This window comes from Bufo gargarizans, chromosome 4 (genome assembly GCF_014858855.1).
Source record: "Bufo gargarizans isolate SCDJY-AF-19 chromosome 4, ASM1485885v1, whole genome shotgun sequence".
NCBI classification, from domain to species: Eukaryota; Metazoa; Chordata; class Amphibia; order Anura; family Bufonidae; genus Bufo; species Bufo gargarizans.
Window position 1 is genome coordinate 380,271,505 of NC_058083.1, and position 27,440 is coordinate 380,298,944.

A 27,440-nucleotide genomic window follows, 5' to 3' on the forward strand; every position below is an offset into this window, starting at 1 on the left:
AGGGGAGTTGATTTCAGGGGTTTGTCATTTATAAGTTAAAAGTAAGTGGTTGCCGAGAACCAACATCAGAGTCATTGCAGACTGGGCCTGGAAAAGAGTCACGGCCACCTGATTTGGTTATTCATAAATTCCTGCTCTCCTTGCCCACCTGGTTTCTCCCTTTCTCTCTAGGAGAGAACTATCAGCAGATGGACGGGAGAGAAGGAGATTATGAATAACCAGGACTCTTCTCAGGTAGATCTGACTCTTTTCAAGGCCTCGGCTGTAGTGATTATGATGCTGGTTCTCGGCAACCACTGACTTTTAGCTCATAAATGATACACCACTGAAATCTGCATTTCTGTCACTATTTTATGCTGCCCTCAGTGAGGTCAGCATAAAGTTGATGACAGGCTCACTTTAAAGTGTGAAAAAAGCTAAAACGTTTGGCGTTCTATGCACACTTTTTGCTTGGTTTTTATGTATTCCATATTTTTTTGCATCTTGACCGGATGTTTCTGTAATTTCTCCTACTAATACTATTAACAGATAACTGCATGGAAGCATCTGTATAGTGCTCAATGCTAATCTTAACACAATGTTATTGCTGGAAGGAGTATAAAGAGTAATTTGTCGATACATTTTTCAAGCATGTAAAATGGGGGAAAAAAAGTAACCAACACGAACTCCAGAGATACCTGTTGCATGGCCAGTTGACGGTTGGTCTGTTCGGCGTGAAACCTCATCCTCTCCTGAAGCTGCTGGGCTCTCTGCTGTTCTTCTAAAAGCTGGTTCTGTAACTGCGCAACCTGATCCTTGGGCGCAGTGCCGTACAGCTTCTCCTTCAGTTGTTGGACCTCTCGCATATGCTGAGACTGTACAAGGATCAGCTTGCTGCTGGAATCTAATAGCTGTATAGTGACAATTCAATGAGAACAATGAATATATGGGCAGCTGTAATATATTATAAGAGGATCCATTGCATCAATACATCCGGTATATAATATATAATATATGGTTCTTGTAGCTTTCTTTTGTTGGTCATTAGCCATTAGTAGACAGGAGACAGATCAGAGATTACAGTAGGTATCTCTGATATGCAGGGATATATTTTATCACACATTATCGGCATCATATTTTTAGTTTTCCTTTACATCATTTTTAACCACTTTAACCCCCGCTAGCTGAAACCCCCTTCATGACCAGAGCACTTTTTACACTTCGGCACTACACTACTTTCACCGTTTATCGCTCGGTCATGCAACTTACCACCCAAATGAATTTTACCTCCTTTTCTTCTCACTAATAGAGCTTTCATTTGGTGGTATTTCATTGCTGCTGACATTTTTACTTTTTTTGTTATTAATCGAAATTTAACGGGGTTTTTTGCAAAAAAAATGACATTTTTCACTTTCAGCTGTAAAATTTTGCAAAAAAAACGACATCCATATATAAATTTGTCGCTAAATTTATTGTTCTACATGTCTTTGATAAAAAAAAAATGTTTGGGCAAAAAAAATAATGGTTTGGGTAAAAGTTATAGCGTTTACAAACTATGGTACAAAAATGTGAATTTCTTTTTGAAGCAGCTCTGACTTTCTGAGCACCTGTCATGTTTCCTGAGGTTCTACAATCCCCAAACAGTAGAAAACCCCCACAAATGACCCCATTTCGCAAAGTAGACACCCTAATGTATTCGCTGATGGGCATAGTGAGTTCATAGAACTTTTTATTTTTTGTCACAAGTTAGCGGAAAATGATGATTTTTTTATTTATTTTTTTTCTTACAAAGTCTCATATTCCACTAACTTGCGACAAAAAATAAAAAATTCTAGGAACTCGCCATGCCCCTCACGGAATACCTTGGGGTGTCTTCTTTCCAAAATGGGGTCACTTGTGGGGTAGTTATACTGCCCTGGCAATTTAGGGGCCCAAATGTGTGAGAAGTACTTTGCAATCAAAATGTGTAAAAAATGGCCTGCGAAATCCGAAAGATGCACTTTGGAATATGTGCCCCTTTGCCCACCTTGGCTGCAAAAAAGTGTCACACATCTGGTATCACCGTACTCAGGAGAAGTTGGGGAATGTGTTTTGGGGTGTCATTTTACATATACCCATGCTGGGTGAGAGAAATATCTTGGCAAAAGACAACTTTTCCCATTTTTTTATACAAAGTTGGCATTTGACCAAGATATTTCTCTCACCCAGCATGGGTATATGTAAAATGACACCCCAAAACACATTCCCCAACTTCTCCTGAGTACGACGATACCACATGTGTGACACTTTTTTGCAGCCTAGATGCGCAAAGGGGCACATATTCCTTCTAGGATGGCATTTTTTGACATTTGGATCCCAGACTTCTTCTCACGCTTTAGGGCCCCTAACATGCCAGGGCAGTATAAATACCCCACATGTGACCCCACTTTGGAAAGAAGACACCCCAAGGTATTCAATGAGGGGCATGGCGAGTTCATAGAATTATTTTTTTTTTAATAAGTTAGCGGAAATTGATTTTGTTTTTTTGTTTTTTTCTCACAAAGTCTCCCTTTCCGCTAACTTAGGACAAAAATTTCAATATTTCATGGACTCAATATGCCCCTCAGCGAATACCTTGGGGTGTCTTCTTTCCAAAATGGGGTCACATGTGGGGTATTTATACTGCCCTGGCTTTTTAGGGGCCCTAAAGCGTGAGAAGAAGTCTGGAATATAAATGTCTAAAAAATTTTACGCATTTGGATTCCGTGAGGGGTATGGTGAGTTCATGTGAGATTTTATTTTTTGACACAAGTTAGTGGAATATGAGACTTTGTAAGAAAAAAAACAAAAAAATATATATATATTTCCGCTAACTTGGGCCAAAAAAAATGTCTGAATGGAGCCTTACAGGGGGGGTGATCAATGACAGGGGGGTGATCACCCATATAGACTCCCGTATGATTTTTACAGATCCACGGTTCGGATCCGCAAAACACATGCGGACGTCTGAATGGAGCCTTACAGGGGGGTGATCAATGACAGGGGGGTGATCACCCATATACACTCCCTGATCACCCCCTGTCATTGATCACCCCCCTGTAAGGCTCCATTCAGACGTCCGTATGATTTTTACGGCTCCATGGAGACATGGATCGGATCCGCAAAACACATACGGACGTCTGAATGGAGCCTTACAGGGGGGTGATCAATGACAGGGGGTGATCAGGGAGTGTATATGGGTGATCACCCCTCTGTCATTGATCACCCCCCTGTAAGGCTCCATTCAGACGTCCGCATGTGTTTTGCGGATCCGATCCATGTATCCATGGATCCGTAAAAATCATGCGGACGTCTGAATGGAGCCTTACAGGGGGTGATCAATGACAGGGGGTGATCAGGGAGTGTATATGGGTGATCACCCCTCTGTCAGGCTCCATTCAGACGTCCGCATGTGTTTTGCGGATCCGATCCATGTATCCATGGATCCGTAAAAATCATGCGGACGTCTGAATGGAGCCTTACAGGGGGTGATCAATGACAGGGGGTGATCAGAGAGTGTATATGGGTGATCACCCCTCTGTCATTGATCACCCCCCTGTAAGGCTCCATTCAGACGTCCGCATGTGTTTTGCGGATCCGATCCATGTATCCATGGATCCGTAAAAATCATACGGACGTCTGAATGGAGCCTTACAGTGGGGTGATCAATGACAGGGGGTGATCAGGGAGTGTATATGGGTGATCACCCCCCTGTAAGGCTCCATTCAGACGTACGCATGTGTTTTGCGGATCCGATCCATGTATCCATGGATCCGTAAAAATCATGCGGACGTCTGAATGGAGCCTTTACAGGGGGGTGATCAATGACAGGGGGGTGATCAATGACAGGGGGGTGATCAATGACAGGGAAGTGATCAGGAAGTCTATATGGGTGATCACGCCCTTGTCATTGATCACCCCCCTGTAAGGCTCCATTCAGATGTCCGTATGCGTTTTGCGGATCCGATCCATGTATCCGTGGATCCGTAAAAATCATACGGACGTCTGAATGGAGCCTTACAGGGAGGTGATCAATGACAGGGGGGTGATCAGGGAGTCTATATGGGGTGATCAGTGGTTCATAAAGGGTTAATAAGTGACAGGGGGGGGGGGGTGTAGTGTAGTGGTGTTTGGTGCTACTTTAGTGAGCTGCCTGAGTCCTCTGGTGGTCGATCCAAACAAAAGAGACCACCAGAGGACCAGGTAGCAGGTATATTAGACGCTGTTATCAAAACAGCGTCTAATATACCTGTTAGGGGTTAAAAAAATCACATCTCCAGCCTGCCAGCGAACGATCGCCGCTGGCAGGCTGGAGATCCACTCGCTTACCTTCCGTTCCTGTGAGCGCGCGCGCCTGTGTGCGCGCGTTCACAGGAAATCTCGGCTCTCGCGGGAGGACGCGTATATGCGTCCACCCAGAAGAGCAGGGCCGCCGGCAGGACGCAATCCTGCGTACGGCGGTCCTGGAGTGGTTAAATGCTATAGTATGTACACCTTGGGGGCAATTTTTTATTGTTGCATTGTACTTATTTTGAGCTAAAAATAATTTTTTCAAATGGTCTTTATTAAAAATATGGCTCCCTTTTTTCTATACATAGCTGAGATACTCTAGCAGCAGCCTGTGAGTTTTTTTTTTTTTTTTTTGGTCTTTTCTGTCATCTGGGGAGCTGACGGCTCCTTCTCTGCTCTCTGACATTATAAACACTAATTATGGCTGAATCCTTATCTTACTGATAAGAATCTGGCTTAAATAAGTGTTTATGACCTCTTAAGAGTTTAGAGATAAGGGTTATTAGATGATCAACACAAAGTGAAAGTACCAGTCAAGTGCCACCAAACTATTGTGGTATACTTTTTCTGTTTATATTGTTAAGAGTGATGCGAATGGTACGAGGTTATACCATGCAGGCACTCACAGTATGTGTCAGGATGAGCCTGACCATGCAAATTTTCTGTTTTCTGTGCTGTGTCGGTTGTAGTGTAAATTTGTGGGAAGGGCGGAAAGTTACTGAGGTCCTTTATATCGTGCCAATATGTCTGAGTTACGTGTTATGTCATGGAATGTCAGGGGATTGGGAGCCGCTAGAAAAAGAGCCATGGTGTTCTCTGCAGTCAGAAGGTTTAACCCGCATATTCTATGCCTACAGGAGACTCATTTAATAGCTGATAATACGAAACGATTGCAAAAGCCCTGGGTTCAATGGGCACAACACTCCTGCTATTCGAATCTGTCTAGGGGTGTGTCCCTCATGGTTCATAAATCTCTCCGGTGGGAGGTGGATGCATGTCAGGTGGATAAGGCGGGCAAGTTTGTATTTGTAGCTGCCTACATCAATTGCCAATTATATGTCATCCTTGGTTTATATATCCCTCCGCCCTTTTCGCTGCAGGTGGTGCAACAGGCGGTGCAACAGGCGGTGAGTTTTGCGGCCTCTTACCCGTTTGCCCGTATAATTAGCATGGGTGACTTCAATATGACCTTAGATAAAGGTATGGATAGACATCATCCGGTAGCGGTTATCGATGGTCACTCCTCAAACAAAACAGCCTTGGCAGAATTGATGGAGGAAGTCGGGTGGACGGATATGTGGCGATTAAAGTATCCTGATACCAGGCAATATTCATGTTACTCTGCCAGCCATAATGCGTTGTCGCGCATAGATTACGCTCTGGGCAACCCGGGTGTGTGTACTTTACAGTATGATATAGAGTATGGTCCGAGGGGCGTGTCTGACCATACCTCTTTACAATTGACATTGAGGCTGAATGGGGATGTGATCAGACGCTCAGCTCGGATTAATCCCTTTTGGTTGACCCTGTTCGGACCGTCTGATCGCATTCCTGACCAATTAAAAGTGTTTTTAGAAGGGCATGAGGAGGAATCGAATAATTCACTATTATGGGAAACTATGAAGGCATACCTTAGAGGCTGTCTTAGGTCTACTATTTCATATATAAAAAAGTCGGCGGCCAGACAGGAGGAAAGCCTGGCGGCGGATTGCTCTAGATTAGAAACAGTGTATATTGCGGATCCCAATGATGGGAATAAGGAGGCATGGTTGGCGAAAGGGAGACAATACTTGACTCTGCTTAAAGAAAAAGCCCAAAGGAAGCTATTTTTCTCCAAGCAGACATACTTTGAGTTGGGCAATCAGTCTAGTAAACTATTGGCTCACATCGTTAGGCAGAGTCAAGCATCCCCTGCTATATTGCGCGTCAAAGCGTTGGATGGGCAGATGCTTTCAGATCCAGAAAGTACCAGTCAAACAGTTAACCCTTTGTGACAGAACGACTCAATATTTTTAATAAAGGCCAATTAAAAAAAAGTTTTTTTAGCCAAAAATGTATAAATAAAATTATAAACAAATATTGCCTCCAAAGGTGTACATAGCCTTTAATCAAATAGAGAATCGGATGGACATTTTAAAGGGGGGCTGTGCACTTCACAGTGAAGCACCGCCTCTTGGGCACTTTGAGGAGAAAAACCTGGCAGAATAAGAGTTCATATTCACACTACTCATGATAAAAGCTCCACAAAAGGTATGTCAGTCCTGCCCTTCCCAGCATTTACCTAGTGGTCTAAACTGCTGATAGATTCCCTTTAATATAGGGGAAAAAGAAATTATGAAAAGCAGGGAAGGTGTTATAAAATAAGAAGTGGTTGCATATTTACCAGGTCAAACCCCCTCCACTCCAGTATCGCTGCTCTGGCCCTTCTGGCCAGGCTTTGGCTGCATCAGACCCCTGCCACCAATCACTGGCATCAGCAGTTTCATGGCATACACTGCTAAGCCCTGTGATTTTCTGCAGCAGTATACGGCCTTCTTATAGCTGCAGTTGAGAAGATGACACCATGGCTGGGCGGCAGCACTGAAGTACAAGAGATCTGAACTGGTGAGTTCACATTCTTAGTTTTTTTTTAAACATTTTTCCTGCCTCACCCTTGCCCGAAGACGTACCGTACATAAAACCAGAAAAGCCAAGAGATCTAAAAGAGGTTAATGGTAAAGTTTCTGCTGATCAAGGCCAGTGAAGGTTTATATGCTCCATTTTCAGGGGGTTACTGTAAATCCAGCCCATAAAGGTACTTCTAGGAAGCCAGAATTTAACTTAAACCCTTAACATACCATGAAATAACTATGCTACTCCCATACCATGGTGCTATAGGCACTACATTACTGTGTCACCTTTCTCGTCTGATTCAACTTTGAACTTAAAATGTGCTTTGTGTAAAAAAAATATATATATATAATTCTACTTATTGTACACCATCTCGGGGAATTTACTGCCATTACTTGTTGTGGAGAACACCCCTTCAACAAGCACCTACATACATACCCAGACGGCAGCCCATACAACACATCTACACATGACAGAGAGAGGGCCCAAGGTTGGCCAGCAACACAACGGCAAGGTACTACTGGGTTACCATGGCAACTGATGCCCTCCAGGTCTGCCAAAGGTATAAGCCTACTGCATGGCCTAACAACCATAAGGACCGTAGAATAACATTATCGGTACTGGTTGGTTCATGCTATTAAAACAAAAAAAATTTACCCATTCCACCAAATAATATTTATAAAAATGATTTTATAAAATGACTGAATCATTTTTCAAATTACATTAAAGAGGACCTTTCATGGGAATTTTTTTTAACCTACTACCTTATGAAGTAGTCCGCCTGCTGCAGATGCTAAACTTGCAAGTACTATGCTCGCTTACATAGCCTGTTCTCGTTAGATTTACAAAATCTCACAACAGCAAATCCCCTTCTGCGAATGGATAGCACCACGGAGAAGGAGATGCCCACTGAGAAAAGCTGATGTCTCCTTTTCCCTGTACCAATGGTCCTAATAAGCATATGTGGCGCTAGAAAAACTGGGATATAGCAGTGCAATGGAGGGGTCTATCTGGCATCTTCAGCAGGCAAATTACTTTGTAAGGCAGTAGATAAAAAAAAAAAGAGCATGAAAGGTCCTATTTAAATAAAAACTTCAACTAAGGCCGAGTTCACATGGGCGTTATTGAATTCCGTTCTAGGTTTAGTTATAACGGAATATAACGGAATTCTAGGACAGACTGCAAAACGGAAGCCTTTAGGAGGCATTCTGTTTTGCTGCAACCTAATACATGTCTATGGAGTTAGGGTTACGTTTGTTTCTTTTATACATGACGGAAAAAAATAGTCCTGTCGACAGGACTATTTTCTCCGTCATGCGTAACGAAAAACGACGGAACCGTTATGTGCCCCCATAGACATGTATTAGGACGCAGCAAAACGGAATACCTCTTAAAGGCTTCCGTTTTGCATTCCGTCCTAGAATTCCGTTATGACACTGTTATAATGGAATTCAATAACGCCCATGTGAACCCGGCCAAATCCTTCTATGAAAAAGCCTCATAGAATTACCTCAATAGAAAAAGTTTGAAAAAGTTATGGGCCTCAGTGACAAAAAAAAAAAAAATTACGGCCCAAAAATAGGCCAGACCATAAAGACCTGAAAATTGTATTTTTCCACTCAACCTTGCCAGTGAGATGTTCTTCCAGTTAGGGCTTATGCACACGACTGTATGCCCTCCGAGACATACGGTCCGTTAGCGGGCCATATGTCCCGGAGTGGCATACATCGTGCGCACGGGAGCGCACAGCATTATAGGTTAGTATGATACTGTGCGCATCGGCCCGCCTGCAGGATGATCATATGAGTGCGGGACAATAGCCCCGCGGGCAGCCCGATGCGCACAGTATCATAGTAACCTATGATGCTGTGCGCTCCCGTGAGCACGATGTATGCTGCTCCAGGAAATATGGCCCGCTCACGGACCGTATGTCTCAGAGGGCATACAGTCGTGTGCATGAGCCCTTAAACTGAACATTGAATACATGACAGATTCTATGTTTCTAATTAACCGGATATGATTATCATTACATAATCCCATGACAGATCATATTCCAATTCTTTTCTGATCTGTAGCCCACTCGCTACTGGTGCAGTATCAATCCCAATTGCTTAAGCAGAACCCGATTGGAAATTAGCAGGAACAGTCTGCAGTTCAGATGATCATTTTAAAGCTGTCAACATGAAAAGCAGTGCAATCTCCAGGCGACATGTTATAGAGCTGAGCAGATATATACAGGTGAAACTCGAAAAATTAGAATATTGTGCAAAGTTCATTTATTTCAGTAATATTTCAAGCCTTTATTTGTTATAATTTAGATGATTATGGCTTACTGCTTATGAAAACCCCAAAGTCACAATCTCAGGTACCCTTTGCTCGGAGGGTATGGAATAATTTGCTGACTAGTGTGTGACACTCTGGGCCTAGAATATTGAACCTTTTCACAAAATTCTAATTTTAAGCTGCATTAATGCAATTCCTTTTAATTTACATTACTGAAATAAATGGACTTTTGCATAATATTCTAATTTTTAGAGTTTCACCTGTATAGTGTTTGGGAAAAGATTCCGTAAACTGAACTAAACTACTGCTGTACACCAAGAAACTTCTGTAACTGCAGCAAGGGGTGGCTCTACAAAGTAATGTGCATAAGTATTCACCCCTTGAAACGCAATACACTTCTCTCTTTTTTTGTCTTAATTATTGTTTGAGTTGAAGTAAAAAATATTTTGTAGACATGTTGTGTAAAAAATATATGGATGTGGGGGCGTGGCCAGCCATGGAAGAGTGAGGACGTGCTCTCTGTGAGCTCCGCCACATTCCTGCTGAAATCCGCAGCCATCCTGATGGGGAAATCTGTTAAAAAGGGTAGAGCCCGTCCATCGGCTCCCCTGGCTTCTTCCCAAGGAGACCTACCTCTTCTTTTTGCCAGGCAATCGGCCGCCCTGTCTCCAGCCTGCCAAGACCGCCGCATGGGCCTACAAGATGGCGCCGCCGCGCCGCTGCTTCACTCACCGCCTGTGCGCCCGGACGCCCTGGAGAGCCCGACTCGGTCCTCATGCCGCCAGCGATCCTCCTCGGTGCCTCCACTCCCTCTCTCTTCGCCGGCAACAGGTAACGGTGGGTCTCGGAGCTCGTCTCCCCGCCCGCCTATGCTGACCCAGGCGCCCTCCCCACTCGCCGCCCGGGACCCTGGATCGGGGACCCCCACCGGAAGCTCAGGCCCGGCTGCAGGGCCGCAAACGCAGCCGTCGACCCACCTGTTAATGCCTCCTAATGAGGACCTGGTCCTGCACACAGCTGCCTCCAAATGTGGACTAGGCCTGAGGCCTACAGCCCCTTCTTTCTGGCCGAATGAGCCTCTGTTAGGCCCTATTGAGCCCACTCACGGTGGGACGGGCCCTGTGCCATCTTGCTTGCCAGCAGCCACAACTCCTCCTGTGATGGGGCTACTTAATGGGCTGACACCTCCATTGCCCTCCACTCCCTTCGCCCCGGAGGCCACTCACCGGGGGGTCACGGATCCATTCCGCATCCCCTCTCGCTCCCCAGTGAACTCCTTAGCCGCTTCACCACACTGGTCCTCTGGATCATCATGGGACAGTCCGCGCCAACACCACCTGGGAGCGCAGGCGACCGCAATCAGTCCCTCGGCCAGTGCTCGGCCCGCTTCTCACGCTGCATCCCCTGCCCCTTTAGGCGTGCAACTGTTGTCAGCAGCGACCATGCATAGTGAGGAAACCAGACCTCCATCGCTGGCGGACTTGCGTACTCTTATTAGCACGTTACCCTCTAAGGAGGATTTATCAACATTTGCTACTAACATACTGCAAGAATGCCGTCAAGAATTCTCTCAGGTCCGCTCTGATATGAAAGTACTGGACTCTAAAATCGACTCCACGGTCCGTGACCATGAGGCCCTATCAGCCACAGTGTCCTCTCTCCAAGAAGCGGTCAATTCCCATAGCAAGCAACTCAGCGCGCTTCATTACCACCTAGATGATATTGAGAATCGCAACCGACGCAATAATGTGCGGATCCGTGGCCTCTCTGAATCTGTCACGACACCTGACCTCATGCCCACTGTGGTCGGACTGTTCAATAAAATCCTGGGACGACCGCCGGGCACTCACATTGAAATTGATCGAGTACACAGAGCTCTCAGACCTCCCAATCCAGATAGCTCTAAGCCAAGAGACGTTATCTGCAGAGTTCACTTTTATGCTCTTAAAGATCGGATCTTGAACTACGCACGTCAGTTGTCGCCTTTGTCCTATGAGGGATCCTCCCTGCAACTGTTACAGGACCTCTCTCGCCATACCCTTGCACAGAGGGCTGCGCTCCGACCCTTACTGGATCTCCTGAGGGAGCGTGAAATTCCCTACAGATGGGGCTATCCATTTGCCCTTTTTGCTGGTCCCAGGAAACAAGCGGTGGTTCTACATGGCCCGGAGGACTTGCCGGACTTTCTGCTGGCTCTGGACTTGCCGCCTGTCAATATTGGGCCTTGGCCCACCATACTGAATCCTAAACCTGCCCAACTGGGTCGTCCCCGTTCACCTGAATCCAACAGATCTGGTCTGCCCATAGCAGCTACGCTGCCTCCTCCTGGGCAAAGAAGACGGCGCCCCATGAATCGTCGCCGAAGATCCTCAGCTGATTGGGACACTTGAATGCCCTTTGGAGCCCTGTATTTGCTTTCCATTGGCACTGATAATAATGCTTAACCTTGTTTCCTCCCCCTGTTTTAGGAATTATAGTTCTAGTGTTTTGCAGGTGGGCCGTCATTGAGGACATCACACTGGTCGGGCCGTCTGATTGACTGTCCTTAGGCGGCTTTTGTTACGTTCCTGGTCTTGGACATTTTTGTTCCACGCTTAGCCATGCTTGCTTCTCTCTTCTGGACCCCGTCTGGATGGCGGGACTTATTATTGGTTCATTGATCTTTTTATGTCAGGAAATGTGGCTGGTTTGCTCTTCCTAAGCTGTCACCCTTCCCACGTAGTTTGAGGCACCCTCTGGGGAATCTTAGCTCCCTAGCGACTGCCTCCTTTGGTCTCTTGGACCCTGATAGTTGACTTCTTTTTTCTTTCCCTGTTGTTTGTTGATTCTTCTTCCCCTCCTTGTCCTTCTCCCTAGTGTTCTTTCCTGGTGTGTTCCCCTCCCTCCTGTCACAGGTATGACGTCGCTCAAGCTGGCATCGTTCAATGTGAAGGGCTTCAACTCCCCAGAAAAGAGATCCCAGGTGCTCTACCATTTCCACCGACGAAGGGCCCAGATCGTGTGTTTCCAAGAGACCCACTTCAAGCACGGTAAGGCTCCTGCCATTCGTAATAAATATTACACCTCCTGGCACTTTGCTGACAATCCAGATACTAAGTCAAAAGGTGTCGCCATAGCGATACATAAATCTCTCCCTCACCAGGTATTGGGCTGTGTAATCGACCCCGGAGCTCGTTATATTATCCTCACGCTTCTGATGGGAGGGCGGGAATTCACTATTATTAATGCCTATGCCCCAAACCAAAACCAGGTTGCATTCCTAATTGACTTAATTGACAGGGCTTTGCCCCTAATTCGCGGAACGGTCATTTTTAGCGGGGATTTTAATCTCACTTTTGACCCCACGCTTGATAACTCCTCGGGACGGGCAACCCTTTCCTATACGGCTATTAAAAAAGTGAAAAGAGCATTGTTGCAGCTACAATTACTCGACCCGTGGCGTTTGCAACATCCCTCGGACAAAGACTACACATTTTTCTCGGCTCCGCACTCTTCTTATAGTAGAATCGACCACATTCTAATCCAGCAACCCGCCCTGTCATGGTTGGACTCCACATCCATTGGCAACATTTTGTGGTCTGACCATGCCCCGGTGTATTGCTCCCTCACCCTTCCGTTCTTAACTAAAAGTGAATGGACATGGCGACTAAATGAGTCTCTCCTCCTCGACACTGTATGCACACAGGATCTCTCTGACACTGTTGCTAATTTTCTGTCCGATCATGCCTCGGACCCCACGTCCCTCCCTATGCAGTGGGAGGCCCTCAAATGTGTTCTTAGGGGGACTTTCATTAAACATGGCTCTCGCCTTAAAAAAGAAAAAGCTGCCTCTCTTAGAGCCGCCTTGCAGAAAGTGGCTTCCTTGGAACTGGCCCACAAGCGTGCCCTCTCTCTACCGGTGCTCAGAGACCTCCATAATGCACGAATGGACGCGCGTTTGTTACTGGACTCTTCCTACAAACGAATAGTTCAGAAATGTCGTAGTAAGTTCTACGAATATGGTAATAAGTGTGGCCGCTTGTTGGCTAGGGCGCTTAGGGGTCATATTGCTGCCTCTCATATTCCAGCGGTCAAAAACTCCCGGGATCAGTTATTGCACACGACGGAGGAGATTGCCTCGTCCTTTCAGTCCTTTTATACTGACTTGTACAATCTTCCGGACCTTTCTGCTAGGGAATCCGACGGCTCACCCTACCCGTTGAGCGACTGCCCTAAATTGTCCACCGAACAAGCTACTACCTTGGAGACACCTTTTTCGGAAGGGGAATTGAAGGAAGTGATCGCTTCTCTTCCGGGTGGTAAGAGCCCGGGCCCCGATGGGTTCACCGCTGGCTTCTTTAAATCTTTCTCCACCATTCTTGCTCCCTTTTTGGTGAAGGTCTTCAATGCGGTATCTCCCCAGGTCCCCTTTCCTCCCCAATCCACTGTGGCCCACATCGCGGTTATCCCCAAGCCCGACAAAGACCCCCATGTGTGTGCTAGTTACCGTCCCATATCTTTGTTAAATGTAGATTTGAAAATATACGCCAAATTATTAGCTAATAGACTAAACGCTTTCTTGCCCTCCCTAATACACAATGACCAGGTGGGTTTTGTCCCGAGAAGGGAGGCTCGCGACAACACTCTCCGGACCTTAGATATTATACACCATGCAAAAGTCTCCAACACCCCTCTTATGATTTTGTCCCTAGATGCGGAAAAAGCCTTCGATCGCATATCTTGGCATTCCCTTCGATCTGTTCTGTCTAAACTGGGTCTGGGCCAAAACTTTCTAGGGAAAATACTTAGTCTTTATCACCAGCCCTCGGCCAGAATTAGAATCAATGGCACCCTTTCTCCGCCTTTTCTCATCCGCAACGGCACGCGCCAGGGATGTCCCCTGTCTCCTCTTCTATACGTTCTTGTTATGGAGCACCTCCTCTCCGCGATTCGTGCTAACCCGGACATCTCAGGGGTCACGATTGGCGATGTGGAACACAAGTGTGCGGCCTTTGCGGATGACCTTTTGCTGTATGTCACCAATCCCCATGTCGCTCTCCCGTCCCTCTTGCGAGAGATTGCACTCTTCGGTAAATGGACAAATTTCAAGATCAACATGTCCAAGTCGGAGGCGCTGAATGTATCCTTACCTCAAACACAAGCCTCATCGCTTAAAACTACGTTCCCATTCAAGTGGCCAACGGCGGGGATTAAATACCTTGGAGTTAAAATCTCGGCGGAGCTGCCCGCCCTTTTTAAGTTGAACTTTGCCCCACTTCTGCGAAGTTTTCAGAAGGATCTAGATGCTTGGCACCGCCGAGACTTTTCTTGGTTCGGCAGGGTCAGCATTTTGAAAATGAACCTGCTCCCCAAGCTGCTCTACCTCTTGCAAACCATACCCATCCGATTACCGCTCAATTTCTGGTCACAACTCAGACGCTGTTTCACGCGTTTTGTGTGGGCCCCAGGTAGGCCGCGGATTAAATGGGAGGTTCTGACCCGGTCTAAAGAACTTGGGGGTGTTGGTTTGCCAGATTGTAAGCTGTATCACTTCTCCGCGGTATACGCCAGACTTTTGGATATGCTGCGTTTAGATTCCGGTAAAATGTGGGTCCATATTGCACGCTCCTCTTCCTCATGTGCGCTCACGGTCCTTCCCTGGTTAGCTGGCAAACCGGGTTTTAAAATCCCCCCGTTGTCCTTCACAGCCCATCATACCCTTGCGTCAATTGCATCCATTAATCGGCGTACACTCCTCATTGATGCGTCTGGCCCCCTAACGCCGATTACTGATAATCCGGCATTTCGCCCCGGACTGTCCTCGAAACCCTTCCTTACTGGTACTAAATTGCGCCCCCTCCGGTTTTGCGACGTCCTCACCACCACGGGATTGAAACACTTAAACCAATTGATGGAGCCCTCTCTAGTGCGCCCTAGGCATAACTTTGAGTATGTCCAACTCCAACATTTTTACTCCTCTATACGTGCCACTCACACCTTACGCAGGAGCCTTACGGTGTTTGAACAAATGTGTCTTGCCCCCTCAGCTGTTTTCAGAGATATTTCCACAATATACAACTTGCTTGCTCTCCAGACCTCTGACCAGCTTCCCTCCTTCTGCCATGCCTGGAATCGTGACCTGGGGAGTGACCTCACCCCATCTCAATGGAAACGGGCTTTTCTTCTTTCCCATAAAGCGGTAATTTCCACTAAGGCGCAGGAGACGAACTATAAAGTCCTCTCTAGGTGGTATAGAGTGCCGTCTGTGCTCCACAGATGGTTTCCATCGGTTTCGGACCGTTGCTGGAGGTGCGGTACTGACGAAGGCACCCTGTTACACGTTTGGTGGCATTGCACCGTCCTGCGGCCTTACTGGAATTTTGTGCATCGCATTGTGCGGGCAGTGACGGGAATACCCATTCCCAACGCTCCTGAAGCACTCTTGCTGTTTATTTTTGATCTAACTATCCCTGCTTTCAAGGTTTCGCTCCTTAAGTATATGTTACAGGCCGCAAAAACGGTCGTCCCTCGCCACTGGAAATCACCTACGCCTCCCTCCCCGGAGGAATGGTTTGAAGAAATTGCCCTACATCAGCGGATGGAGGATCTCATCTGCGTTTCTCCTCAGGACACCTCTCGATTTGTCCAAACCTGGGGCCCTTGGGAAACTTTCCGTGGATCAGATGAGTTTCGTAATGCCCGTCTATAGTCCTGTACTCCCCTATCCTCCCCTTCCCCTGTACCCCTCCTCTTTGTCCGTGATCTGCTGTTATGTCCCCCCCCCCCCTTTGTCTGTCTCTCTATTTCTATTTTTCCTATGTACATGTTTTGCTAGGCTTAGATTCTTATAGCCTTTTTTGCTTTATGTAAACACTGTATTCCTCTTACTCATATGTTGCCATATGTTTTTGCTGCCTTTACGTGTGGAAAGCTGTACCTTCTAACCTCCTTTGTCTGGAGATTACTCTTTAATGTATCTGGCATTGCATGTCATCACAAAATGTTACCTCGCATTTTCATATGCTTATTTGAAAAACTCAATAAATTCTTGAATGAGAAAAATATATGGATGTATACCTCCCAAAATTCTGTTTAATTTCAGGTTTTAATGCTACAAAACAAGAAAAACACCAAGGGGGTTACTGTAATATTTTCGCAAGGCACTGTATTAGCGAGACCATTTTCTGCAGTCAACCTCATCTACAACCCCTAAAGCCTGCCTTGTCCCATGATAAGGGAGATAACACTTTTGCATGCATCCCTTATGGCAGGATACGAGACCTTTTTAGTCCCCCACCCCTCGTTCTGCCCACCCTTCCCTTTTTCTTTTAATAGAGCTTTAATCAATAGTCCAGTACCTTATCGTGAGATTCATCCAGCTCCGACCTTAGCTGATCATGGCTCCTCTTCCAATTCTTGCATTCCTCCTGAGCTTGTTTTAATTCACACTTCAGCTCATCTATCTGACTCTCCTGGGCAATGCACATAAAAAATTTCATGTAAAAGTAAAGCTGGAGCGAATAAATCAAACAGCATGGAATAACATCTAGCCTTCCCTACCTTATGGAAATAAACCCCACACTAAGCACTTTGTGTTTAAATTTCTCAGAGACACCAGCTTTTTGATTTGTGTCCTCCAAGGTGATCAGCTGATAGCCCCAGATTGGCCCCTACAGGGGAAATGTAGTATTACACGGTGGCCATTCAGATGTATGACCATCCTTGTAATGCAAGGACTGCTCTTGTCCACCAGAATGGGAGCACAGAGCAGCTCTTTATTCTGGCCCATAAAAATGGGTCCTTATAGGGATTGTGGACAGGAGTTCTCTTCACGAGACAACCGCTTTAATAAACAATGGGCAGTAAAACATCTTTGAAGGGGTTGTCTCATCTTGCCGTTACTTAGGTGAGATAGGACTAAACCACATGGAATCCACTAAAACAGCACCAGCCCATTTTGCGGCCAGCTGGTGGTTTGGGTTTAGTCTAATTTCGTCTTAGAAACGGAGAGATGAGACAACCCCTTTAATCCATAATCCAATGAATAGGAAAAACTGCCTTTGCCCTGAATGGTGGAGCCAAAAAAAAAGTATCTTGTGGGAAATATTGCTTGACTAGATGTGATTATGGCTACACAGGAATAGGAGTATGTGTGAGGATATAGGCATCAATGCTTTCCGGTTGTACTGGGGCGTGGCTTCAGCAAACCAAGAAAGCCATCTACATTTACCTGCTCAGTGGTTTCTTTAAGTAGTTTGGTAACCGACTGGCACTGATCCTCCAAAGATTCCTTCACTTGTTTTAATGATGATATTTCTTCCTGAAGGGTTGCCATAACTAAAAGCTGTCAAATAATTGTTTGGATATTTCATAAGTAAATTAAATACTTTGCAAATATAGTCAAAAAGTCTTAGAAAAATGCACCATGAACTAATTCAGCACAGAAGGGCACGGCATATGAATGATGGTTAATTCTTAGTGGAGTTATCACTGAAAGTCTATCCTTAGGTTTGGCCATCAAAGTTTTATCAGTGTCCAACAAATCATATGTGCTGCAGCACCAGGCCCTCTTACTAATCGATGTGCCAGTGTTAAGCAGTAAGGGGATGTTGCTTCTGGGACATCTTCAATTAGGCGGCATTCAAATCTACGGCAAGCTGATCCAGCACAAATGCCACATTTATGCCAGAAAGCTGAAAAATCACCGACGGACCTCATTACTGTCGATGGGGATCCGGCAGTGAACTACAAAACCAGGCAATGCCAGATCCGACGAAATCCGGTAGGCTGCTCTCTGCTGGAAAAGCCTGCTGGATCTGCTGCCAGAGATGTGAATCAGGCCTAAGCTGATCTGCTGATTTCATAAGTCCACCAATGGTCCTAAAGAACCTGTTTAAGTAATGCCAATATTGTCTTTGCTCAAATATCCTCAATGATGGTGCTTAATTTCTTTGGTACACAGCACCTACACAGTTAAGCCACATTATTATGACCACCATTTAATATCCATAGTAACCTCCATGGGCAGCAAGGACAACAGCTAGATGGACTGGGATTGACTCAATAAGGTCCTGACTGCAGTGCATCCCACAGCTGCTGTAAAGTGTGAGGGGGACGATTCATAGAGGGAACATGGCGATCAAGGTGGTCCCACTGATCCTCAATTTGGCTTCAAGTCTGGGGACTTTGGGAGTCTTGGTCATGTTCTTTTAACCAATGTCGGACATTTCTAGCCATGTGACATGCCGCGTCAGCATGTATGAGTGTACGTGCTCTGCAAGGATGGATTCATACCCAAATTGCCTGAGAGTTCCTTCACATGGATGAATTGCCCACAGAATGCTCCGAAAACATTCCCCAGACCACTTCCACCACCAGCTTATGTTCTTCCAGCAATAGTTACAGGGTGTTTGTTCTCTAATGTTTCTTGCCAGACACACCAATATCCATCCATTCGATGAAGCAGAAACGTGGCACATTGGAGAAGGCAATCTGTGGAGGCCCAAATTCGATACTACCACGAAAATGGAAGCCTTTTCTGATGATTCAACATCATTAGCAGAGGCGCAGTAACCATCTGTCTGCTTCGGAACCACAAACACGAGGCTTCGCTGAACTGTTCTTTTGGACACACGTCTGTTAGCCCCGATTAATTTTGCAGGTGAGCTGCTACACTGTAGCTAGTCAGTCTGTCCTTGCGCACCTTTGTAGCCAACGTTCACCTCTCACACCAGCGGCACGTGGAGCTCTGCAGTGTCCACGTTGCTTATTCACAAAGGTTCCATCTGTCCACTCACAATCCCCTTTACCACAGCAGCACGAGAACAGTTCACAAACTGCGCAGTGTCAGAAATACTGCCACCCTTGGCCAAAAAGACAATAATCATCCCTTTTTGAAACTCTGATAAAATCGCCCCTTTTCCCATGACACCAACGAGGGATATGTATGCAGACAGCCTGTCACACACCTTATATACCCACGAAGCCAGCTCATGACATGTGACTTTTTTCATGAGCTGCAAGTTGCCAACGTCAAAAGTAGGAAGTGATCATAACAATGTGACTTGACTAAGTATATACCTCCTTAAGAGCTTTACAGACTTATACAGATTGACCCCTAGTGGTGGCAACGGGAAGCTGAGATCTTTAATTTGTGTGTGAGGGAGAAAAGGGAAAAAAATGCTTTTTTAAAGGGGTTTTACTTAAAGGGGTTCTATACCTTTTTCTTACTGATGATCTATCCTTTGTATTGAACCATTTTAAGAAGCATATGAAAAATTACTCTACATCATTTATGCTGCTGGTAACATTAGATTGAAAAAAATCATTATTAAATTATACATGCTTATTTAGCCATGAACATTTGATTGGAAGTAGCCAAATACACTAACCTGCTTGTTAGTCTCATCCAGTCCACTGAGAAGATCTTGTCGTTCCTGCTTGTGCTTAAGAATCAGATTTTCAATCTGGTTTTACAAGGAAAAAACATAATAAATGTAATCCACAGTATATAACAAACATGAAAACATGTAAAAAACAAAACAAAAAACATCACCCATACAGGGCATTTGGGCTATATGGGCATTGTAGAACATATATACAGCTTGTCCCTAGATGGAAAAACTTTGCGAAGCAAGTTAGCACCATCCATGAGGCATGGTAAGACCTGTGTACTAGGCAGCACCCCTCTCTGACCCTAGGGGATGAATGGTGGCTGTTAGACAGTCCATCTCTGCACTTTCCCAATCTGGGGTAATCACTTAATACCCCAGGCAGAAAATGGCTAGATGCATATCTAGTGACATAATACACTCATTATTTGAAGTTTGTACCTTGCTTTTATATAATTGCAGGTCATGTTCCAGTCTCTCTCTGATCTGTTGCCAGTTAGCTTCCTGTTGGACCTTCTCTCTCTGTACAGAACAGAGTTGGACCTGGAGCTTCTCCATCGATTCTGTAACCTCCTCCTTCTGTTGGGTGATTTCTCTCAACCTGCCCTCCATCTGCTGGACAACCTCCTGGTGAGCATCATTCTGTGCCTTTAGATCTGATACTGCACAATTCAACTGTAATAATTCATTCTGGGTTTTGTCCCTCTGGTGGTTGAAAAAAAACACAAATCAAGGATAATGTTGAAGCCTTAATTAACTAGTACAATGAACTACAACAAAACAAAGAACAACCCACCTACCCACCAACCTGTGCCGTGCATCCCTGAGTCCCAATGTAATATAAGTACACAGCCATTAAAGAGGTATTCGCAACTCAGAGATTTGGTTCCACCCTGTAGCCCCATGCAATAAGGATATTACCAAATACATTGATTTAGTAAAAGCTGCTCCTTTGCGCGATCCGCCTCCTTCTGCAACTTACTAGTGTGGTGCTCAGTGGCAGGAGATCTGGCAGTGGTGACTGTCCTGGCGCATTGCCACTAATGTTTTTCTGCATACCAAACTCCAGTCCCAGTCCCTCAATCCAGTGTCTCTGGTTTCATAAGTATAGTATCAGGGCTTGCACAGTAGCCCTGCAGCTGTTGTACTGTGCTTGTGCTGTGCTGGCAGTGAAAATACTTCATTGGCAGCATCGGGATCACACGCACAGGCAAGCGATGTGATGATGTCATCCAAGTGCCACTTGCCTGTGCTGTATATCCAAAGAAAGTTACCTGCCCCCAGAAGAGCCAGGATGTAATGAGCTGCAGACCAGTAGCAGCACTGCAAAGATGTATACTAAAGATACCCATGTGTATATATTGTTTATTACATAGGCATACATCTGGTTCTAAGCAGGGCAGAAGAAGCTAACCAAGCCATATTAATCCACTGGCCAACATTTTACGAGTGCAAAACTTTAACAGACTTGCCCATTTCATGTGTTGGCAATTCACTCACATAGTCCAACCGGCCATAAAGCAGCACATTGGGGACCACTATACACTTTATTAAGGAGGTCAAATAAACTTGGCTAATAGGATGAGATAATGGACACGACCAAAGCGTGTGTTTTAGCTCCACATCTACTATATCAGGCTTCCTCAAACTGCGGCCCTCCAGCTGTTGCAAGACTACAACTCCCAGCATGCCTGAACAGCCTACAGGTATCAGCCTACAGCAGGGCATTGTGGGAGTTGTAGTTTTACAACAGCCGGAGGGCCGCAGTTTGAGGATGCCTGTACTATATGCTACACTCAGCGACAGAGATGGTGGAACTATTCCTGTAGCTCATGGACTCTTCTTCTTCTTAGTGCAATGCTGCAGCTAATAAATGGTGAATTTCCCAGACACTACATCATAGACACAGAAATCAGAGACCGCACCGGAATCAGCATCCCTGTCACTATCTCTCCCTTTAATGTTCTTTTCCTTTCCTCATTAGTTTTCTCTCTACAGTATTGGTTGAAGACCAGGGGGCCCACATACACTTCTGAACAGGGGCCCTCTGCTGTCTATGTCCGTCTTTACCCCAGTTGCTGAGACATATGTGAGACCTCCACAAAAGCACTCCAATGAAGATACAGTCTATCAGCTAATAGCTGTGCCCCTTCGGCTGTGTTCGGCTCTGCTCAGAGACATGAGAAGAGCGGTGTAAAGACTGTTATACTTTCTAGGAGCCCATACACTGCTATCTCCGCCTCTCCAAGGATCAGCTAAGAGCCAAACATAGCCGAAGAGGCTCAGTGCTCAGCTGTGCAATTCTGCTCCTTCGTTTCAGTGAGGGTTTCAGCACCAGGACTCTCAAGGATGTTCAAAATGTACATACCTCCTGGTGAGCTATCTGCAGCTCATTTTGAAGCTCTGCTTTTTTCTTCTGCCATTCAGACTGGCTGTGATGGCCCTCTTTCTCCAGGACATTGAGCTTTGCCTGTAGTTCTTCAATCTGGGTGGCAGATTCATGCTTTTCAACGGAGAGCTCGCTCAGTCTGGCGTTCAGTTCTTGGATGGTCTCATAACTCGTTTCTCTCTGAGAACTCAGGTCGGACACTGTGCTCGTCAACTGGAGGCTCTGAGCATTCACCTGGCACAGCTCATCCCAGTACTTTTCATTCTAAAAAGAAGGTCACTCACAATCACTTATACTATTGTGGCTCCTCATTTCTATAGTCGTCATTCTTCTACCCCAATTCTGATAATCAGATTTTCTTCCCACATATCTGGACCCCACACTCCTCTTCCAAACGTTGCTATTCTGTGTTCCCTACTCAGCCTTTTTCATGTATTTTACTCTTGCCAGCATCTGCTTTATTAAAGAGCTTAGATATAGGCAGTTTATGCAGTTGCAGGGGGGTTCCTAAGAAAGGAGAGCCAACTGGTGTACCCCTTATCCCCCTTTACTGTTTCCGCAGCATTACTAGCAAACAGTTGAGGGAGGAACACTCTGAGGTTTATGTCACACCACTCTCCTATATAGAGTTTGCAAAGGGTGGACCTTGCTCCACCTTACGTACTACCCTGGTTTTACCTTATACTACTTTACCTCTTGCTTTGTTATTTGCAGTTCATGTTCCAAGTGTTCTCTTTCTTTTTGCCAAGATAACTCTTGTTGGAGCTTTTCCTCCTCCAGACCATTTATAGCATCTTGCAGCTTAACCAGGGCAGAGTTGGCTTCATCCTTTTGCCCGGAGATCTCCTCCAGTTTCATGTCCAGATTATGGATTGCCTCCTGGTGCTGTGTATTTAACCGGCACAGCTCATCCTGGTATTCCTGGTTCTTAAAGAGAAGGGTTTTCATTTTTTAACTTCAGTGAAGTGTACGCAGAAGATCACTACAAGCATGATTTGCATTATCCCTAAATCTGTTTTTTACATTTCCCCTATACCATGGTTAGGCCACATGTCACAAGTCCATTTTCCCACCATGTTCTCCAACTGTATTTCTCACATGGGTCACGGCCCGACCGTGGCACGGGTGTCGCGTGTGAGGGCCGGATAGGCTGCGTCCCGGGAAAATGCTAGATTTTTCTGCGCGAGTGCAAAGAGTTTTAATGTGTTTTGCACGCGTGTAAGAAAAATCGCCATGTTTGGTACCCAGATCCGAACCCGGACTTCTTCACAAAAGTTCGGGATTGGGTTAGGTATTCTGTAAATGGACCATGTGATGAGCGCAGTGACGTCACCAAAGGTCCTTTTCTCCCAGGTCCTGAAAGAAGACAAGCCGGGCTGCGCGAACAAGTGGAGTTAAATTATATTTTTTTTTTAACCCCCCCATCCCTAATTTACTTAGCATTCTGTATTAAGAATGCTATTATTTTCCCTTATAACCATGTTATAAGGGAAAATAAAGATTGGGTCCCCATCCCGAATCATCACCTAGCAACCATGCCTGAAATTCGCACCAACCCCAACACTTTCTATGAGAAAATAACATTAAGCATACAATAAAGAGACAAACAGAAAAAAGAGAGAAAGGTGAAAATAAAGAAAAAGAAGGGGGGGGAGGGAAGGAAGAGGACAGGAGGGGGAATGTATAATGAGAGTGACAGCCATCACGATGCAAGTATTGATATAAGTTCCGGAGAGTCTTGGAACTCGATCCATTGCGACCATATCTTATGGTAATTGCATGTTATTAAAAATTTTGTATAGTGACTGAGTTATTCGATAAAATGTATCTGTATATCGCCTCCTGCTGTTTGTTATTTTTCTTATTCTTTGTCCGGCTCACTTAGATGGCCGCACATGCTTAGTTTCATCCTTCAACTGCCTCCTGAGCTGTGATAGGGAGAACATGGACACGCCCCCTGAGCTACAGCAGACAAGACACTCCCTTTGAGCTGTCAGCTTGATATAAATCAAGCAAAGAATGTGGAGATCTCTATAGATCCACATGAGGTACAGGGCTGGTTCTAGCTGATCGTCATGTCCTATATGATGTCCGATTTTCATTTTTTACATTAGTCATTGGATAACCCCTTTAAGTTTAGACTGGAGTGTCACAATAAAGGGGTACTCCCATCTTAGACATTTAAACATGATATGGGATGTTATACATATTTAATGCAGAGAGGACCACCACTGGGACCCTAAAGAATGAAAGAACTGTGGTCCTTCCACCAGGTGAGATGGCACAACCAGGTAAAAAATGCAAGGAGAGGTGCCATAATTGTGTGCTTCCATAAGTCTTATAGACTTTAATGGGAGAGCTGTGCGACATAAAAATAAAAAATAAAACCAGGAATGACTGAATCTGTCTAAAATGAACATCTGAAACCATTTGTCTAAATTGTAATTCTATAAATCAAAGATTATCTAGATCTGTTTCTTTGATGAATAAAGGAGGAAGGATAAAAGAGCCAGATATTGACAGAACAAACCATATCAAATTGAAAACCTTCAGCCATTTCTCACCTGCTTGTTTATGTCTTCCAGTTCTCCATGTGCTTCATCAGTGTCTCTACCGAAATCCTCAATCTGGATTCTAGATTTCATACAATAAGAAACAAATATAAAAAAGTTATAGATGTTTTACCAAATGCCAGTACAGCCAGGGCAACCATGACGGAAAAGGACACAAGCTCAATATCGTTGTATGAACGTCAATACCGTACATGCTTTCTATGATGAAATGGGTATTCCCCAACTTCACTAGCGATTTTCTATGGTAGTAGATTGTGAGATCTCAAGTACAGAGAGAATCCTTACCTGTACTTCTTATTCAAATCCTCCAGATTCAATATTTCTTGCTGGAATCTCTCCACTTTATTCCTGAGGAAGGTGTTATCATCAGACAATCTGTCCAGCTCCATCCTATACAAGATCAAGAAAACAGAACGACAAAGGTTTCCTACTTTATAGGTAATAAAACAAAGAGGCTGCAACATTTTAGCAGTTCTTGCAGTATGAGAAAATACTGATTTATGCAAATAATTTTGAAAGGAGTGTTTAGTAATATTAAAGTAGTTATCCAGGAAAAGATATTTATGACTTATCTTCAGGATAGATCATCAGCACCATCAGATCTGTGGGGGGGATCAGTCAGCTTTTAGAAGAAGCCTTGAGCACCGCAGCCACTTCCTAGGCCAGAGACATCACTGTACATCGGTCACATGGCCCATCTCTATTTAAGTCAATGGGTCTGAGCTGCAATACCAAGCACAGCCACTATACAATGTACAGCGATGTCCTTGGAAAACTGCTGGGAGCCTGCATTACTCGCAAGAGTTTCGGTGAGTGCAGCGGCTCCCTAGAACAGCGGATTGGTGGGGTTACAGGGACTTGGACTCTCACTCGTGTGATAATGATGACCTATCCTGAGATGACCTCTATAATATTGTTTTACTATTTTACCTTTCTCTTCAGCTACATATACATATCTTCTGGTTGCACATAAATAGTTCATTTTTTTGAGATATCAGCTTTAGCTGTATTAGTTAGAAAATATATCCTACAGGGCTAGCTCCCATAGTGAAGGTGGGAATCTAGGAACTCTGTCTCCTGTTCATTCATAAGAGTTGGTGAGGGAGCACCGTCTCAGTCTAGTGCAGAGGTGCCATTCTATGCAACTTTATTTTATGGATGTAGAAATCAAAGTGCTGTGATTAAGGCTATGTACACCTCGGGGGCTTCTTTTATGATTGCATTTTACTCATTTTGGGCTAAAACTTCTATTTTTCAGTTTCTGAGATACAGGGGTTAAAAATCAGCTGTCAATGTGTGTTTTATTTGAATCCTGAAGCCTGAAGGCTCATATGTAACTCTTAGCTCTGATCTCCTGACCTAATAAACGCTCATTTAAAGAAGCACACCCACAAAAATCTTTATTCTCTGACCTATTAGAAAGGTACATGATGTAAACTGTAGTGAAGGTAATCTTCTTACCAGTGACTGTATTTGTGACTTATAACCTCCCTTCTGATCCTTAGCTTTGTCATGTGACCAGCACTCTGATCTCCAACTGTCACAATACAGTAAATCAGTTATTTCATTCCTGTTAGGCTACATGCACACAACCGTGTATTTTGCGGTCCCCAAATTGCGGATCCGCAAAAAAAAACTGATGACATCTGTATGCCAAGACAGTATGACAAGAATAGGACATGTTCTATTTTTTTAGCGGGGCTACGGAATGGACATACTTATTTTTGCGGACCCATCGAAATGAATGAGTCTGCATCCTATCCGCAAAAAAAAAAAACGGAACAGACACGGGAAACAAACAATGTTCGTGTGCATGTAGCCTTAGATTGAGATTGAGGCTCCCATAGGAATACATAGAGAAACTGTCCACACATAAGATGCTGTGTTATTTGGAAAGTCAGAGTGCTGGTCACATGGCACAGCTGAGAAGCAGAAAGGAGGGGATAACGCACAAATACAGTCACTGGTAAAATTACCTTCACTGCATTTTACATCATGTACCTTTTGGTCAGAGAATAAAAATGCTAGTGAAAGTGCTTGTTTAAGCCATTCTTAAAAGTTTAATAAAAATTTAGCTATAATGAGTATTTATGAGGTAAGGGGATCAGAGATAAGAGTGCCCTTAAATGACAGGATTCACAGAAAACAGAAAGTGACAGCTTGAAAATAGAAAGATTTTTAACCCCTGTATCTCAGAAACGTCTTAACATTTTTAATAAAGACTAACTAAAACTAATGATCGTTAGTCCAAAATGAGTTAAATGCAATCAGAAAAAAAAACGACCCCAAATGTGTCAATAGCCTTTAACACCCCTTAACATAAGCCAACTGACCAGGTAACTATCAGCAGGAGCGTAGCTAAAGGCTCATGGGCCCTGATGCAAGAGTTCAGCTTGGGCCCCCCTTTCCTCAGTACTTTGTGGCAAGGGACAGGGAAACGCGTAGCCTTCGTGCCACCTGAGGCAAATATTGAAACGAAATTCTTGACCTAACCCCTTCCCTTCAGCCAGAGGTGTAACTTAACCAGCATGTAATTTCTATAATACCAGTGTCCTCTTATATGGCACAAGGGTCTTTGGGCCCCCTCAGGCTCCTGGGCTCGGTAGCGACTGCTACCTCTGCACCCCCTATAGCTACGCCCCTGACTATCCCTGTTTGGTCCCAATAATTGCCTGATCGTAAGCAGAGGCGAGAGCTGCATTCACATACAGCAGTCACCTCCTCAGTATGGGAATGAGTGATTGCAGTAGATTAATTGTTTGATTTTGGGTGCTACATCAACAATGCTTTCACCTGACAAATGAATGGGTGATCAATGGCAACTTTACATAGGGCAATTATCTGGAACAAGTGTCCGTATGAATGTTCATTTCTGATAACTGGCCTGTATAAAAGAGCCTTTAGAAAATAGCCATGTTGTCTCGTCTC

General features: G+C 44.9%; 1 protein-coding gene across 5 annotated transcripts in view; it reads right to left on the reverse strand.

Annotated features, from left to right (window-relative positions):
* The window catches only part of NINL (ninein like), a 144,280-nt gene that overhangs the window by 4,027 nt on the left and 112,813 nt on the right, over positions 1-27,440 (reverse strand). For all 5 annotated transcript variants that reach the window (XM_044292572.1, XM_044292571.1, XM_044292569.1 and 2 more), the window contains 9 exons: positions 24,798-24,902; positions 24,504-24,573; positions 22,633-22,866; positions 21,919-22,203; positions 19,992-20,255; positions 19,551-19,625; positions 17,390-17,503; positions 16,518-16,631; positions 678-890 (listed from right to left, as the gene is read on the reverse strand). In XM_044292572.1, the coding sequence (XP_044148507.1) occupies positions 678-890; positions 16,518-16,631; positions 17,390-17,503; positions 19,551-19,625; positions 19,992-20,255; positions 21,919-22,203; positions 22,633-22,866; positions 24,504-24,573; positions 24,798-24,902 (1,474 nt within the window). The remainder of the gene's footprint in view (positions 1-677; positions 891-16,517; positions 16,632-17,389; positions 17,504-19,550; positions 19,626-19,991; positions 20,256-21,918; positions 22,204-22,632; positions 22,867-24,503; positions 24,574-24,797; positions 24,903-27,440) is intronic.